We start from the raw sequence: 14,524 nt of genomic DNA, 5'->3' as shown, positions 1-14,524 counted from the left end.
GCGTTCAAATGCACAAACGGCTACGAGGATGTCAAATAAGCTAATAAAACCAAGCATCTATTAATTAATTAATTTACTCCATAACCTTGTTAATTCAGAAATAATTTAGTTCTTAATTTGCATAATATTTGATTGCAGGCCAAGATTATAAATTATTTAAAATATACTTTCATTCATGGATAAATTGATAAATTTTATGAATAGTAAAAAAGGAATATTTCTAAAATCAACTCTATCTATATATTTTATTTATGTTGTTATGTGAATAAATTTATTCTTGGTGTTATCATGTGACACTTAACATATAAAGATTATTATTTATAATTATGTATAATTATAATAATTATTGAATATTATGCTAAGTATTTAATTCTTTCTTTTTGTTTAGTTCTTTTTTTAATTATCTTTATTATTGTTATTGTTATCTCAATTTTTATGATTAAATGATTAAAAAAATATATTTATTGTTACATTTCTAGAAATTTCTTATTTAAAGTTTTAATATTTCATTTTATTATAAAAATTTAAAAATTATATATCTTAAAATAATCAAAGTAATATACTATGCAGAATTTTTATTGGTGTTGCCGTGTGGATAGGTTTACTCTTGATATTATCAAGTATCAATTAACATATAAAATTGTTATTTTATAATTATTGTAATTATTATCTATTATGCTAAATATTTAATTATTTCTTTTTATTTAATTCTTCTTTTTAATTATGTTTAATATTATTGTTATCTCAATCTTCATGATTAAATGATTAAAAATTTTATTCATTATTACTTTTCTATAAATTTCTTATTTAATGTCTTAATATTTAAAAATTTAAGAATTTTATATCTTAAAATAATAAAAGTAATATATATATATATATATATATATTTTTTTTTTTTTTTTTTTTTCAGTCTTGCCACGTGACAATTAACATATGAATATTGTCATTTATAATTATAATAATTATTTCCTATTATGCAGAATATATAATTTTTTTTATTTAATTCTCTTTTTTTCTTTTAATTATCTTTATTATTGTTGTTATCTCTATTTTTACGATTAAATGATTAAAAAACTATTAATTATTACATTTCTATCAATTGCTTATTTAATATTTTAATATTTCATTTTATTATAAAAATTTAAGTATTGTATATTTTAAAATAACAAAAATAATATATAAATATATATATATATATATATATATATATTTTCTCTTGGTGTTATCACGTGGTACTTAACATATAAAGATTGTCATTTATAATTATAGTAATTATTGTCTATTATACTAAGTATTTAATTCTTTTTTTTATTTATTATTTTATTTTAATTATCTTTATTATTACTATTATTATCTCAATTTTTATGATTAAATAATTAAAAATTTTATTTATTATTATATTTTATAAATTTCTTATTTAACATTTTAATATTTCACTTTATTATAAAAAATTTAAGAACTGTATATCTTAAAATAATAAAAATAATTTAAAATTATATTAAAAAACTTAAAACTTCATTAAATTTTCTCTATTTTTATTAATTAATTATTTAATTAATTTAAGCTATTATTAAGTTATTAATTTTCTAATTATGTGAGTAAGTTACAAACTATTTAATGATTATTCTTTTAATGTTATAATAAGTAACCATTATTATTAAATAATTTATAATATATATAATTTTATATAGTACATGCATATAATTTTTTTCCTTTTTGTACTGCCTTTGTAACACCTCAAAAATTTTAAATTTATTATTTTATGAGTAATATTGGTATTTTAATTTTATTTAAATTTTAAGAAATTATTTGAGATTTTTTTTTTCGGATTTTAAAAATCGGGTTCGATTTTTCGAAAATATAAACTTTGATGATTTTTAAAAATTAATTTAAAGACCACGTGGCAAAACTAAAAATATATTTGGAGTCTACAAATTTTTCTGAGTGTTCTAGAATTTTTTCGGAATTTTTGGACCTCGTTTTCAGTCTCGAGGCAGAGTAAAAATTAAAAATTTTATATTTCAAATCGAACCGGCCGAATCGAATAGGACCGGATCGGACCGGTCTTCTTCTTTTTCTTCCTCCTCCCCGCGCGCGTCCGACCCCTCTCCCCTTTTCTCTCTTTTTCTCTCTCCTCCCTCCTCCCCTTGCCACGCCGCCACCTCCCCTGCCACCCCAGCTCGCCGGCGCCCACCCCCAGCCGTCCCAACCCACCGGCCGCCGCCTGGAACGCCGGAAAACGGCACCCGAAGTGGAGCGACGCGCGCGCGCGACCGTTCGACTTCCCGGCCAAAATCCAACCGATCCGGCCACCAATCGGATCGGGTCTTGTGTCTGAACTCATCTACTCGTCGAGAGCTTTCCATAGACACCAAGAACACCGAAATCCATCGAGCAGTTTGTCCAATTTTAGCCTAGGAAGTTTTAGCTCATTTTGACTTTCGGGCTAGATTTCTCGCAAACCGTAAACCCCACGAAAAAACCGAGAGTACCAGAGCGCTCCACTCGTCGAGAGCTTCGAGGGGATATAAATTTCAAAATTTTTCGACACCGTTTTTCGGTGGGTCCCACAGAACTTCGCAGTGTTTTTCCGAGCATTAAATGAGTTTAGAAAATTCTGTAAAATTTATGTACTAACCCCCGTGTTGTGGGCTTCGGGTAGGTATCCTCAATTCGTGGAAACTCGACAATTGTCCGGGTCTGTGAATTTCCTACGCATGCACTGCTACGTAAAAGTCTCCGAATTGGACCGAGGTTTTGGCTACCCCCCCCCATTGTCAGACGTCCCGAGCACGTTCCCAAAGTCAGAATTGGCAAAGGTAAACCCGAACCTTGCTTTTTCGTAATTTTCAAGTGCTTAAATAGGATTAAAAATTCATAAAATATTTGTAGTAGCTCAGAAAATTATGATTCTTTTTGCAATAGCCTAGTAATATTGCTAAGGACCGCGGGGAAAAGTTTTAGAATTTTTAGAGCTTGTTTGGGTAGTTTTTGCAAAAACGATCAATTATAAGGATTAAATTGAAATTTTACATATTTGTGATGGATGACTGATTTGATGGGCCCAGGAGGGGCTGTGTGATGTGATTGAATTGTGGATATATGGATTGTGGATTTAGAAGTGTGTTTTGAGCCCTTTTGCAGGTTGGGTAGGTCCTAGGTATAGGGGAGACTCTGCCGGATTTTCGACACGACTTAGGACGTATTTGGTCTTTTCTTGATTTGTATTGAGTCATTTGTATTAAATAATTGTAATGTAATTGTCAGGTGAGCCGGGACAGCCTTTTTCCTCCGCCCAGCCGCCACAGTGACCGTTGTCAAGTCTGTGAGTAAAATATTAATTTTAATTGTAATTTCACTATTATTATATGTTCAAGCATGCCCATGCATCACTTATATGCATATATCTATGTAGATAAACTTTAGGCACGATTTATGTTGCATTCATAACTGTGAAAGTGCCATGTATGTTGTTGTGGTAATTTGGAGCAGTGTGCGTGTGTTGGCGTGCGTGTGATATGGTGTGGACTATGGATAGGACGGGTAGACACGGCTTGAGATCTTCGCTGGGACCTGGTCCATCGGGGTAGACACGGCTTGAGTTTTTCACTGGGACCCCGATTTTGTTATTAAGTGGAAGTCCGAGCTGAATTCTTCGCTGGCACAGTTGGAATTAAGAGAGCTGTATAGGGGATCAGCTCCCATATATATATGATTGATATTGCTGGATGCGTGAGTGCTCCAAATTACCTTTTTGCTGTTATGATGTGAATTTATTGCTGATGCTGCATTTCACTCCACAGGGTGCATTAGTTTTAGATAGTTATAGAAATTATGGTTAAAATTGATATTTTACTCTCTGAGTCGAACGCTCACTCCTGTTCAATATTTTTTCAGGCCACAGGAGGATATTTTTTAGGTTAACCTGCTTTCTTCCTCGCAGGTCGATTATTAATGTTTGTATAAACTTGTTAAATCTTAGAATTTCCACATGTGTTAGAAATATTTATTTGATATGGGTCTGTAAACTAAATTATTATTTTAGACATGTAAACTTAATATTCTATGCATGTTTGATGGATTGGATGAGGGAGCTGAGCTCCCATTTAATTTTATGCTGATGAGTATGTAGAGGCTGAGCTGAGCTCCCCAATTGAGTATTTATTGTGTTTACAGGTCGGATGAGTCAAAAACTCCCCGTTGAAAGGTCCATTTTATGGCCGGACTCTGTCCGGTTGATTTCTTGAAATTGGGCCCAAATGGGCCTTAGAGTTGGGTTAAGTGAATAGTTAGGCTTACTACGGGCCTCGGGGGCTTTAGGCTGGCCCAGGTCCTAGTGCCGGTCCGACCCATAGGTTGGGTCGTGACAGCCTTCATATATTTTAGATTATCAGTTTCATTTTTTAGAACAATATTAATATTACTAAATAAATATAATATTTAAATATATTATATTTCTTTAATTTATTAAGAGAATATAAAATTTTTTCATATTTTAAAGTGATGAATATAATCATATGATTTAATTAAGCTTATATTATTTTATATCTTTAATCAATATTTCAACTATATTGATAAATTTTTTTATTATGAAATTTTCATTAAAAATTCTGAGATAAAATGTTTAGTTAACATAAAAATAATAAAAATAAAATATGAAGTAATTACCAATAAATTCAAAATATTATTTTAATTTCATGTATTAAAATTAAAATATATAAATTAAAAATATTTATATCTTAAAAGTTTAATTTAGTAGCCACGTGTATTTGCATGGGCAACTAATTAGTCTTAATTTAATATAATTGGCATCGATTTCCATCTATAATAATGTTTTGAGCTAGTCAATTAGGGATTTTTCTTATTTAGACTAATCTATTATGAATCGAAGATATAAAATGTATAGTGAGACCTTCTTATTAAATAAATGAGTCACACATATTTATATTTTGTATTTATAATGGACTCAATCTAGGTAAGAATTTAATTAAGTTCTCTTGCAACTATAAACATGGATTTTCATGAACACAACCCTTGGACCTTGCTCCTATTTTTGTTGCCAAGTCTCCCCTGTTAACAGTCACCAAGTTCTCTAGCAAGCATTCTGGCCTTTTATATTTAACCTTTAGCCATTCTTAGCATCTACTTGCCATCATTTATTATTATTATTATTATTATTATTATTATTATTATTATTATTATTATTATTATTATTATTATTATTCTATATGATCAGGTTTTCATGAAAGAAAAACCACATCACATATAAAAATAAAAATAATCAATGAGTTTTAACTCATTGGTAAAAAATAATAATAATAAGGTGAAGAATAAATAAAGAAGATTCATGATTGAGAAAATTGTTGATTTTCTATTTATTTAGTTGCAGCTTAGTCATAGGATTAGCTAGGTTAAATGTTAATTTAGGAGGAATTTTTTAAACCAATAAGCAGAGTATTTGAGATAACGTTTCTGATTATTCTTATAATCAACATAAACGATGCCAAATCGGACAGTGTAACCATGACCCCATTCAAAATTATCATGAAATGCCCACACATAGTATGCCTTCACTTTGACACCCACCCTGCCAAATTCCATTATAATCATTAATTTTCTTTATCAAATATCCTTAATCAATTATGTTAGATTAAATTAATCATTGAAAATACTCACTTGATAGCCTTTAAAATAGAGGATAGGTGGCTACTATGGTATCTTATTCTCATGCCATCCTTAAGGGCAACTTTGAGTAGCAAGGAGTCACTATCAGGCATTCCTGCAAAAAAAGCATAATAAAATAGCTGTAATTAAATGTACATTTTTGTGCTAATTATCTAGATTTCTTAAAATAGAAAATTTGTTTTACCATTCTCATTAATAGAAATAATTGGATCGTTATAATTTTCCTTTATATAGACTAGAAGCTCTTGCAATCCCTTGGGATAAATGTAAAGCCAGTCCAAAGCAGTCTGCAACAGTTAATTACAAAATATAGATGAAATGAGATGATATATGGCGCTAAAACAATGTATTTTAGTTTTTTTTTTTTCTATAAATATAAGATATGAAAGAGAGAGAGAGAGTTACCGGTGTGCCAATGGGCTTGCCATGCTTTTCAGCTGTGAGAAAAAAAAATGCAAAACATATATTAATTAATCACAATGTGAATTAATTATAAAGAAAATATGTTTTTGGTATATTTGACGCGACATAAATTCGAATTGGAGATTTTATAGTCATGAATACAACTCTAATATTATTGAACTAAGAAAGATAAGAGGAAATTGGTTAGAATTTGGAGCATACAAGTCATTTTGAGGTGCCTGTCATCAACATAACTAAGATTGACTCTGTTAGTCAAATGAGCACTTTCTGCATAAAATGTGGTGTAGTAATTTAGGCCAAGAAAATCATAAGAACCTTTTAGCATATTGGATTGCTCTTTGGTGAATTTGGGCAGTCTATTTCCAGCAAATTCCTTCATGCTCTGGGGATAGTCACCAAATGTAATTGGATCTGCAACCCTGTAATTTAATTATTAGTGGAATATCTTTCTTCTAACACTGTAATCTAATTAATCCTTGGGTTAATTACCATCCAAAGAAGAAATCTAAACCCCTATAAGCAGCCCTTTTGCTGGAAGTTGTATTGTATTTGGGTGTAAACCAGTGGGTTACGGTTGTAATCCCAATTTGTCCCTTTTGAATAGCCTGCACCCAATAATTTTATTTATCTGTAATAAAATAGAGATCATGGGCAAGAAATCTAGCTTAAAATATAAAAAAGAAATAGTCTAGCTGGTAATATGAACCTTGTATTTCTCCCGGTACAATTTCACTGCAGCTGCATGACAAAGAAGTTGGTGGTGGACGGCAATGTAAGGTTCAGTGGCAGAGTTTCCTGCAGTGCAATTTCCAGCATATTTGGAGCATCGACCAGGTGCAAAGGTACCACTGTTGTATGCATTAGTGGCAAATATATTTGGTTGATTAAAAGTCACCCAGAATTTTACTCGATCACCAAATGTTTTGAAGCAGAAGTCCGCATAATCTAGATAGTCATACCTAATTAATTATCAAATTAATTTTGGGGTTAGAACTTTAATCATATAACATTACACATTATCATTATTTTTTTGTTGTTGCTTTTATGGGGTTAAGGAGTATTTACAAAATCTTGGGGCTTAGAAATCCTGCATAGTCATCTTCAAGAGCTTGTGGGGTATCGAAATGGAATAAAGTCACAAAGGGCTTTATACCTGGTCAAATTAGTAATAAATTAATTAAGGACATAAAAATAATTGAAATTTAATTAAAAAAAAAAAAGTTGAGTGAAAGGGAAATTTAACCATTGGCTAGAAGCAAGTTGATGAGGTTATTGTAGAATTTAACACCAAGTGGGTTCACTCCCCCACTAATTTTCCCTTCTGAAATAAAAATATAAAAACAACAATAAATATCAAGCATGGATCTATCTGTTCCATCTCAAAACAAAATTATCTATTGCATAATTAAAGGAAAAAAAAATAAAAATCATGCTTAGATAAATTTCAGATAATTTATATATGAATTTTATTATATATTTTATATTTTAAATTATTAATAAATCAAATTTAAATAAAAAATTTTTATATGAAAAATAGAAATAATTTGGACTATAAAATGGTCAGGATTTTTTTTTTTTTTTTTGGGGGGGGGGGAAATACCTTACTTGGTAATACTCTGCTCCAAGAGATGGAAAATCTGAAGGAGTCCAAACCAATCTTTTTCATCAATTTTATGTCTTCCTGTGACATATTAAGAAAAAATCATTTTAACTAGCTAAGCTAGTTTAATTTTAAAAGGAATTCAAAGCAACAAAAGAACAACTCTATATTTACCTTGTAATGGTGATAAAAATCATCAGCTACCTCTCCAGTGCTCCGATCCACAATTTTTTCTACCAGAATGGTAAAAATTTCTCAGATTATATCAAAAGAGAAGACAGCTACATAGAATGAACACTAGCAGAATATATGGGCTAGCTTTATTAAAACCATAATTAAATATTGGGGTGGATTATAATTTTATTCCTGAATTTTGTTATTATTAATAATTTGATTCCTATATTATAAAGAAACTTATTAAAATGTCTTATTGATTTCGTCAAACACTTTCATTGCTCCATCCAATTAATTGTTAATACTAAAGAAAAAAAATTAAATACCCTTTAGAAACTAGCAATTAGGGGATGTTTCTAAAATAGATGAACGAAAGTATTAATAAGAGCAATAATAATAACAAAATGAGAGAATAAATAGTTATTTATCTCAAATTTAAATACAATATGTCAGAATAGACTTAAAAAATGGTTTAATGGAATCAAATCTGAGAAATTTTTTAATGAGAAGAAAGAGAGAGAGAGACCTGGATGTTCCTTAACAAAAATATCCCATATACTTGGCCCCTTGCCATCTATAAGTGCTGCTCCTTCAGTCTGCAAAAAAAAGAATACTAATTTAATTAGCTAAAGACTAAAGGGAGAAAACATTATGGTCATATATATTTAGCCTTTTCTAAGGCCTTCTGCTTCAATTTCTGTTTCTTTGGAGAAAGATAGCGAAGAATGGAAGAAACCCAGAATGGAGATACTCGTATGTGTAATATACTTGGTAAGCAGAAGATCCAGCTCCAAATATGAAATCTTCAGGAAAACTGCTTCGATTAAAAGGCATCAAACGGTTAGGTTTTGCACCATAGCTGCAAGTTACCAAGCTGCAGGATGTAGCTAGGAGGCAGAGGAGTATGAAAGGACCTTTAGTTTCCATGGCTAATTTTACTGCTCAACAATATAATATACCTTTATCCTCTTCATTATATGATACAGATGACAGAGGCTTAGAAATTATTGAGATGTACCTACTGTTAATCTCTTTCTTTTCCTTTAAAAAGATATTTAGCCAGCTAGTGTTTAAAATTTGATTTCTCGACCATTCATTTCAAGCTACATGGAACCCACATGTTGCATGATTTGATCTTCACAATCATGACAAACGAAATCCATGAATAGTCATCTTTTCATTTGGCTCAAGATTAAAGATCAATGATGTACGAGCACTGAAAAGCTCTGTTTGAGAGACGTGGGAAAATTTTGTTTAAAATCGATCGTAAATTTAAAATATAATTTATACATAATGAGATTTATATATAAAATATATGAAATATATATATTTATTTCTTAAATTTATAATAAATTCTCTTAATATTCGTTTGGGCATTTATGCATGGAAAGATGGGCAATTTAGCTTAGTTTGACTATATAAGGCTTCTTAATTATAGTTTTTCCTCCACTTGATTTTTAATTACTGCTAATCTAATAGCAAAATTTATATGTTTATTTTGTTGTTGACAGTTTACCAAAAATATTGGATTATTAAATGATTAAGTTAAATTTCACTATCATTTCCAAATCAATTCAAAATTATTGGATTTATGCTTCATATAAAAAAGAATATAATAAGATTTTATTTATTTTCAACCACATAATAAGGATAGACTCTATCATTCTTGCTTAATCTGTTTTATTGCTCGAAGTCAAACGGTAATTAATAGAAATATGAAGTACATATTGATATACTTGTTTCAATTAAATTCACATTATAAGTTAATTAAAAACAAATTAATTACTAATATAATAGAAAAATAATAAAAAAGCATTAATTGAATTGATTTTTTTTAATTCAGTGTGATTTTCTTGGTAAATTAATTTAATTCGATTTTTTATTTTAAAAATTTCAATTTATTCAGTTGAATTTAGTTTTTTGAAAAGAAGAATTATAGAACCACACCTATAGTTTATTTATTTAATTAATTATTATTAATTAATCTAATAACTGAAATTAGATTAAAAATAAATTTATAATAAACTCGAAAAAAATGAAGTATCATTCTGATAAATTGAGTCAAACCAATTTTTTCAAAATTTTCCTTAATTTAGTTAGATTTGATTTAATTTATTATAAATTTTAATTTTGTTAATTAAATTCAATTAAATCGTTAATATTTATTCTTAATTTCAATGCTGTTAAATTAAATTTGAATTTCTGGTGCTTGCTGATTCATAATCATTTTCAATATCTATTCATTCTTTTTATTATTATTATTATTATTATTATTATTATTATTATTATTATCTCTAAAAATATAAAATTAATCACATTGAAATAAATTAAATTAGTATGATAGAAAATATTGAATAATAATATTATTAAAGAAAATCCCAACTAGCTGCAATATCCTACAAAATATTATCTCATGCATATATTATTACAAAATATTATCTCATGATTAATGCAGGAGGAACATCTTGAACCAATAAGCAGAATATTTCATATATCTCTTCAACTTGTTCTTGAAATCAACATAAATCATCCCAAATCTAACCGTGTATCCAGCATCCCATTCGAAGTCATCCAGAAATGACCATGCATAATATCCCTTCACATTTGCTCCCTCCCTGCAATAATTCATTCTCAATTATTTGAAATATTTTTATTAATTTGTTGTTATTTTTGAAAATGAAATTCATAATTAATTAATTTATATAATTTTTTAAATTTTTATATGATTAATTATGATTTATGGACTGGACTATCAGCACTTACTTGATTGCTTGCAAGAGACTGGCCAAATGGGAGTGAAGGTATTTGATCCTCAAACCATCCTTAATGGCTTCTTGAACAGATAATGATGCATTATTTGCATCAGCTAGGCCTGGGAAATTCAAGCAACATATGTAAGAAAAAATAGTTTGAGAATTAATTAATTAATTAATTAATTAATGCTTTATCTAATTAATTAATTAATTATTACCATTTTCTGTAATGTAAATGGGGGGATTCTTGTAATTGTTCTTTATATGGAGCATCAGATGGTAAATTCCCTTTGGATAGATGTATAGCCAATTCAAAGGTGTCTGTAACACACAAACTAATTAATTCTTCATCACTAAAATTCCATATTAATATTTGATCAGTCAAGTGTTGATGATTGATGGAGAAAAATTACCGGTGTACCAATAGGTGCTCCACCCTTTGTCGCTGAAGCAATCAATACCACAAATTTAACAAGTCATCAAAGTATATAATAGTACAGAGGCCATGAGAGTAAAAAGAGTCATTATGAAGCATCCACTCTTGCAGACTTTGAAAATGATTGTTGTATGCAACTTTACTCATATTTTATAGAAAGTTGTTAGCTTAAATTCGAGATTTTTTGAAAGTTACCCTCTACAAAAACAATTAGCTAGCTTAAAAAGTTAATGCTTGAATATTTATTAATATTAGAGTTATTTCTAAAATTATAAAATTTTACATTTAAATTCTAATTGTAGTCAAATAATAATAATAATACTCAGTGCCTGCCTCGCAATCCACAGGTCTTTCTTTAAAAATTTCTTATATATTAGATAAAAGTTTTGAGCTTACTAGAGAGAATGGTTTGGCTATCACTGCTCCAACTTTGGTTGACATTGTTAGCAGCTGGATTGTTTGCTACATAGTTAGTGGTGTAGTAATTTACCCCCAAGAAATCAAGAGACCCTTTTAGCAAGTCGGATTGTTCTTTGGTAAATTTGGGCAATCGATCTCCCACTAAAGATTTCATTACTTGAGGATAATCACCATATGTAACTGGATTTGCAAACCTTCACAAAATATTATTTTTGAGGATTAGCAAATATATAATGCCTGCCTCAAGCTTTCAAGGTAAAGGAAATGTAATTGATCAGTGTGCTTACCAACCGAATAGAAAATCAATTTCTCTCATAGCTGCTTTCCTGTCAGCCTCTGATGCTGGCGACTTTGGTATAAACCAATTGGTCACTATTGTGATCCCAATTTGCCCCTTTTGAGTAGCCTGGGATTGTTTCCAATATCCCAATTATAATTAAAGCATGTTCAAGCTATAATTAAGCATAATTATGCACGCTTTTCTTAATTAATGGAAACCTGGTATTTTTCCTTGTACAATCGCACAGCACTAGCATGAGCAAGAAGCAGGTGATGGGCCACAAGATAGGGCTCCCTGGAAGAATCACCAGAAATGCAATTTCCCATATATTTAGAGCATCGACCAGGGGCAAAGGTGCCACCATTATACCCATTGATGCTATAAGAATAAGGCTCGTTCAACGTGCACCAATACTTCACTCGATCACCAAATGTCTTAAAGCAAAAATCCACGTAATCGCGATAATCATCCCTAATATTCGTTAACATTAAATTTTTCATATTTAGATGTAAATTTCTATGCGTATTTCTTAAGACAGTCTTAAAATTGAAATTTTGGGCTTACACAACTTTAGGACTTCGGAACCCATTATACTCATCTTCAAGTGCTTGTGGGAGATCCCAATGGAATAAAGTGACAAATGGTGTTAGACCTGCAGAGAGAATAATTGAAAATTTATCAGAATAAAAATTGATTAAATATAAAATTTATGCATGGTGAAGAAGGCAATTGAAATGGAGGAAGATTAGAATGGATAATTCATACCATTGGCAAGGAGCTCATTGATGAGATTATTGTAGAATTTGACACCTAGCGGATTCACTCCTCCATTAATTTTTCCCTCTAAAAAATAAGAGTTAAAAAAGGGAATAATAATTAATATAAATTAATATACATATGGTGGAGATTAATAAGGCAATTATATATAATACAGTTATATATCTTACTGGGTAATATTCTAGGCCATGAGATGGAGAATCTGAAAGAATCCAAACCAATTTTTTTCATTAATTGTACGTCCTCCTGTAAAACTTTTCTTAGTCAATTAATTTTTAAGAAAATGAAAATGATTATGTGAATTTAATTTTCTCAACTCTGCCGTATAATATGATATTTAGTAATTAATAACTTAATTAAAGGTAGGCCATACCTTGTAAAGATGATAAAAATCATCAGCTACATCTCCTGAGCTGTGATCCCAAATTTTTTCTGCCAACCCACCACGCCTTGTAAAGATGACAAAAATCAAGCTCTATGTGTGTGTGTGTGTGTGTGTCTGTCGTGAAAGAGAGAGATAGAGAGAGACCAGGATGCAGCTTTGTGAAGGTATCCCAGATGCTTAGTCCCCTGCCATCAACATGGGCAGCTCCTTCAGACTTGAAAAGGAAAAGAAAAGGGTCAAAATACACAAGCATTTACAAATAAAATACATATATAACCAAAAGGCAATTAATTAAGTATACCTGGTAAGCAGCTGAACCTGAACCAAATATGAAATCAGACGGAAAACTACTCCTGTTGAATGGCGTTGTATAATGGGTGGGATTTGAGCCATGGGTGCTGCCCAGCAGCTCACCAATCATCACTAGGAAACAAAAGATAAAAGCAACCTGATTTGCCATTGCTGGTTTTATTTGGTTGCTCAAGGGCTGCACCTTCTATATATAGCCATTAGAGTGTGGACGTTGTCGGCATCCCAAACCAAATCGAAAAAAATGAACTGAATTTATTTTAATGTTGTAGTTCCATTCTATTTTTTCATTAAGAATTAAATTAAAATCATATCAAAATAGGCTTAAAACAGAATAAAAATATATTTTATGCTTATATTTTTTTATAATTTTTTTAGATATATTATATGTTTTCAATATAACTATATATTTACATAAAAATATATATAGAATATATATAATTTAATATTATTTTTTACTTCTCTATATTTTTTTAATAATTATAATTATAATATATTAAATTATTTTATAATTCTTAATTATAAGTGTATTACTATAATATATATGCTTAATTTATAATTATATTTATATTTTATAATTAAATATTACATAATTAATAAATAATTAAAAAGTATATTATATGATATATTTATATTATTATTATTATTATATATATATATTATATGATAAGCTTAATCTTAAATTATATATTTTATTTTATAATTAAATATTATATAATTTAAAATTACTTAAAAAAATATATTATATAATATAGTGTATATTAATAACTTAATTCAAAAATATTAATTAAGTATAATTGTTTTGAAAGCAGTCGCATAAAATTGGTTGAAAAATCAAAATCAATTAAATTGCAACTGTAATAATAAAAAATTATTAATAAAAGTACTGTAATAATAAAAAATTATTAAAATTATATCAAATTGGTTGAAATTGCTCTCACAACCCTGATAATCATCCTTGTCGTTGCTATAGAATCATTTAAATATCTTACATATGGGGTTATATATAATATAATATATCTTATTATGATATATGTAAATAAATAATTGAGGTCTATACATTTTATTAAATTCGAAGTTAACGTTCACCTCTAATTAAATAATATTCTCACTATCAATTCTAAACTGTTCAACAATAATAATTGTATGGCTTTGTCAAGTGCATTTAGTATAATTCTAGCTTGTTTGGTATTAAATTTTAAAGGTTAAAATTATTTTTTAAAATAAAAATTATAATTAATTAATTAATTAATTAATTATAGGTCGGTGAAATCTGATTAAT

The 14,524-nt window shown here is 28.8% G+C and overlaps 2 protein-coding genes across 2 annotated transcripts; both read right to left on the bottom strand.

Annotated features, from left to right (window-relative positions):
- Positions 1 to 5,351: 5,351 nt before the first annotated feature.
- LOC110644273 (vicianin hydrolase) lies at positions 5,352 to 8,851 on the bottom strand. The gene is made up of 13 exons (XM_058150889.1): positions 8,651 to 8,851; positions 8,409 to 8,478; positions 7,883 to 7,941; positions 7,714 to 7,789; positions 7,352 to 7,429; positions 7,174 to 7,261; positions 6,815 to 7,067; positions 6,598 to 6,713; positions 6,310 to 6,527; positions 6,091 to 6,122; positions 5,870 to 5,972; positions 5,677 to 5,779; positions 5,352 to 5,587 (listed from the first exon to the last, which is right to left on the bottom strand). Exons 1-13 carry the CDS (start codon positions 8,807 to 8,809, stop codon positions 5,419 to 5,421), a joined length of 1,524 nt encoding a protein of 507 aa, XP_058006872.1. The 5' UTR covers positions 8,810 to 8,851; the 3' UTR covers positions 5,352 to 5,418.
- Positions 8,852 to 10,220: 1,369 nt separating this feature from the next.
- Positions 10,221 to 13,478, bottom strand: LOC110644249 (vicianin hydrolase). Its single transcript, XM_021796942.2, has 13 exons — positions 13,235 to 13,478; positions 13,078 to 13,147; positions 12,922 to 12,980; positions 12,719 to 12,794; positions 12,537 to 12,614; positions 12,336 to 12,423; positions 11,990 to 12,242; positions 11,779 to 11,897; positions 11,468 to 11,685; positions 11,049 to 11,080; positions 10,854 to 10,956; positions 10,646 to 10,754; positions 10,221 to 10,497 (listed from the first exon to the last, which is right to left on the bottom strand). The coding sequence occupies exons 1-13, from the start codon at positions 13,391 to 13,393 to the stop codon at positions 10,329 to 10,331; spliced, it is 1,533 nt and encodes a 510-aa protein (XP_021652634.2). The 5' UTR covers positions 13,394 to 13,478; the 3' UTR covers positions 10,221 to 10,328.
- Between the last annotated feature and the right edge of the window lie 1,046 nt (positions 13,479 to 14,524).

This window comes from Hevea brasiliensis, chromosome 8, assembly GCF_030052815.1.
Source record: "Hevea brasiliensis isolate MT/VB/25A 57/8 chromosome 8, ASM3005281v1, whole genome shotgun sequence".
NCBI lineage: Eukaryota > Viridiplantae > Streptophyta > Magnoliopsida > Malpighiales > Euphorbiaceae > Hevea > Hevea brasiliensis.
Note: the sequence above shows the minus strand (reverse complement) of the source record. Positions and strands in the feature narration are given on the sequence as shown.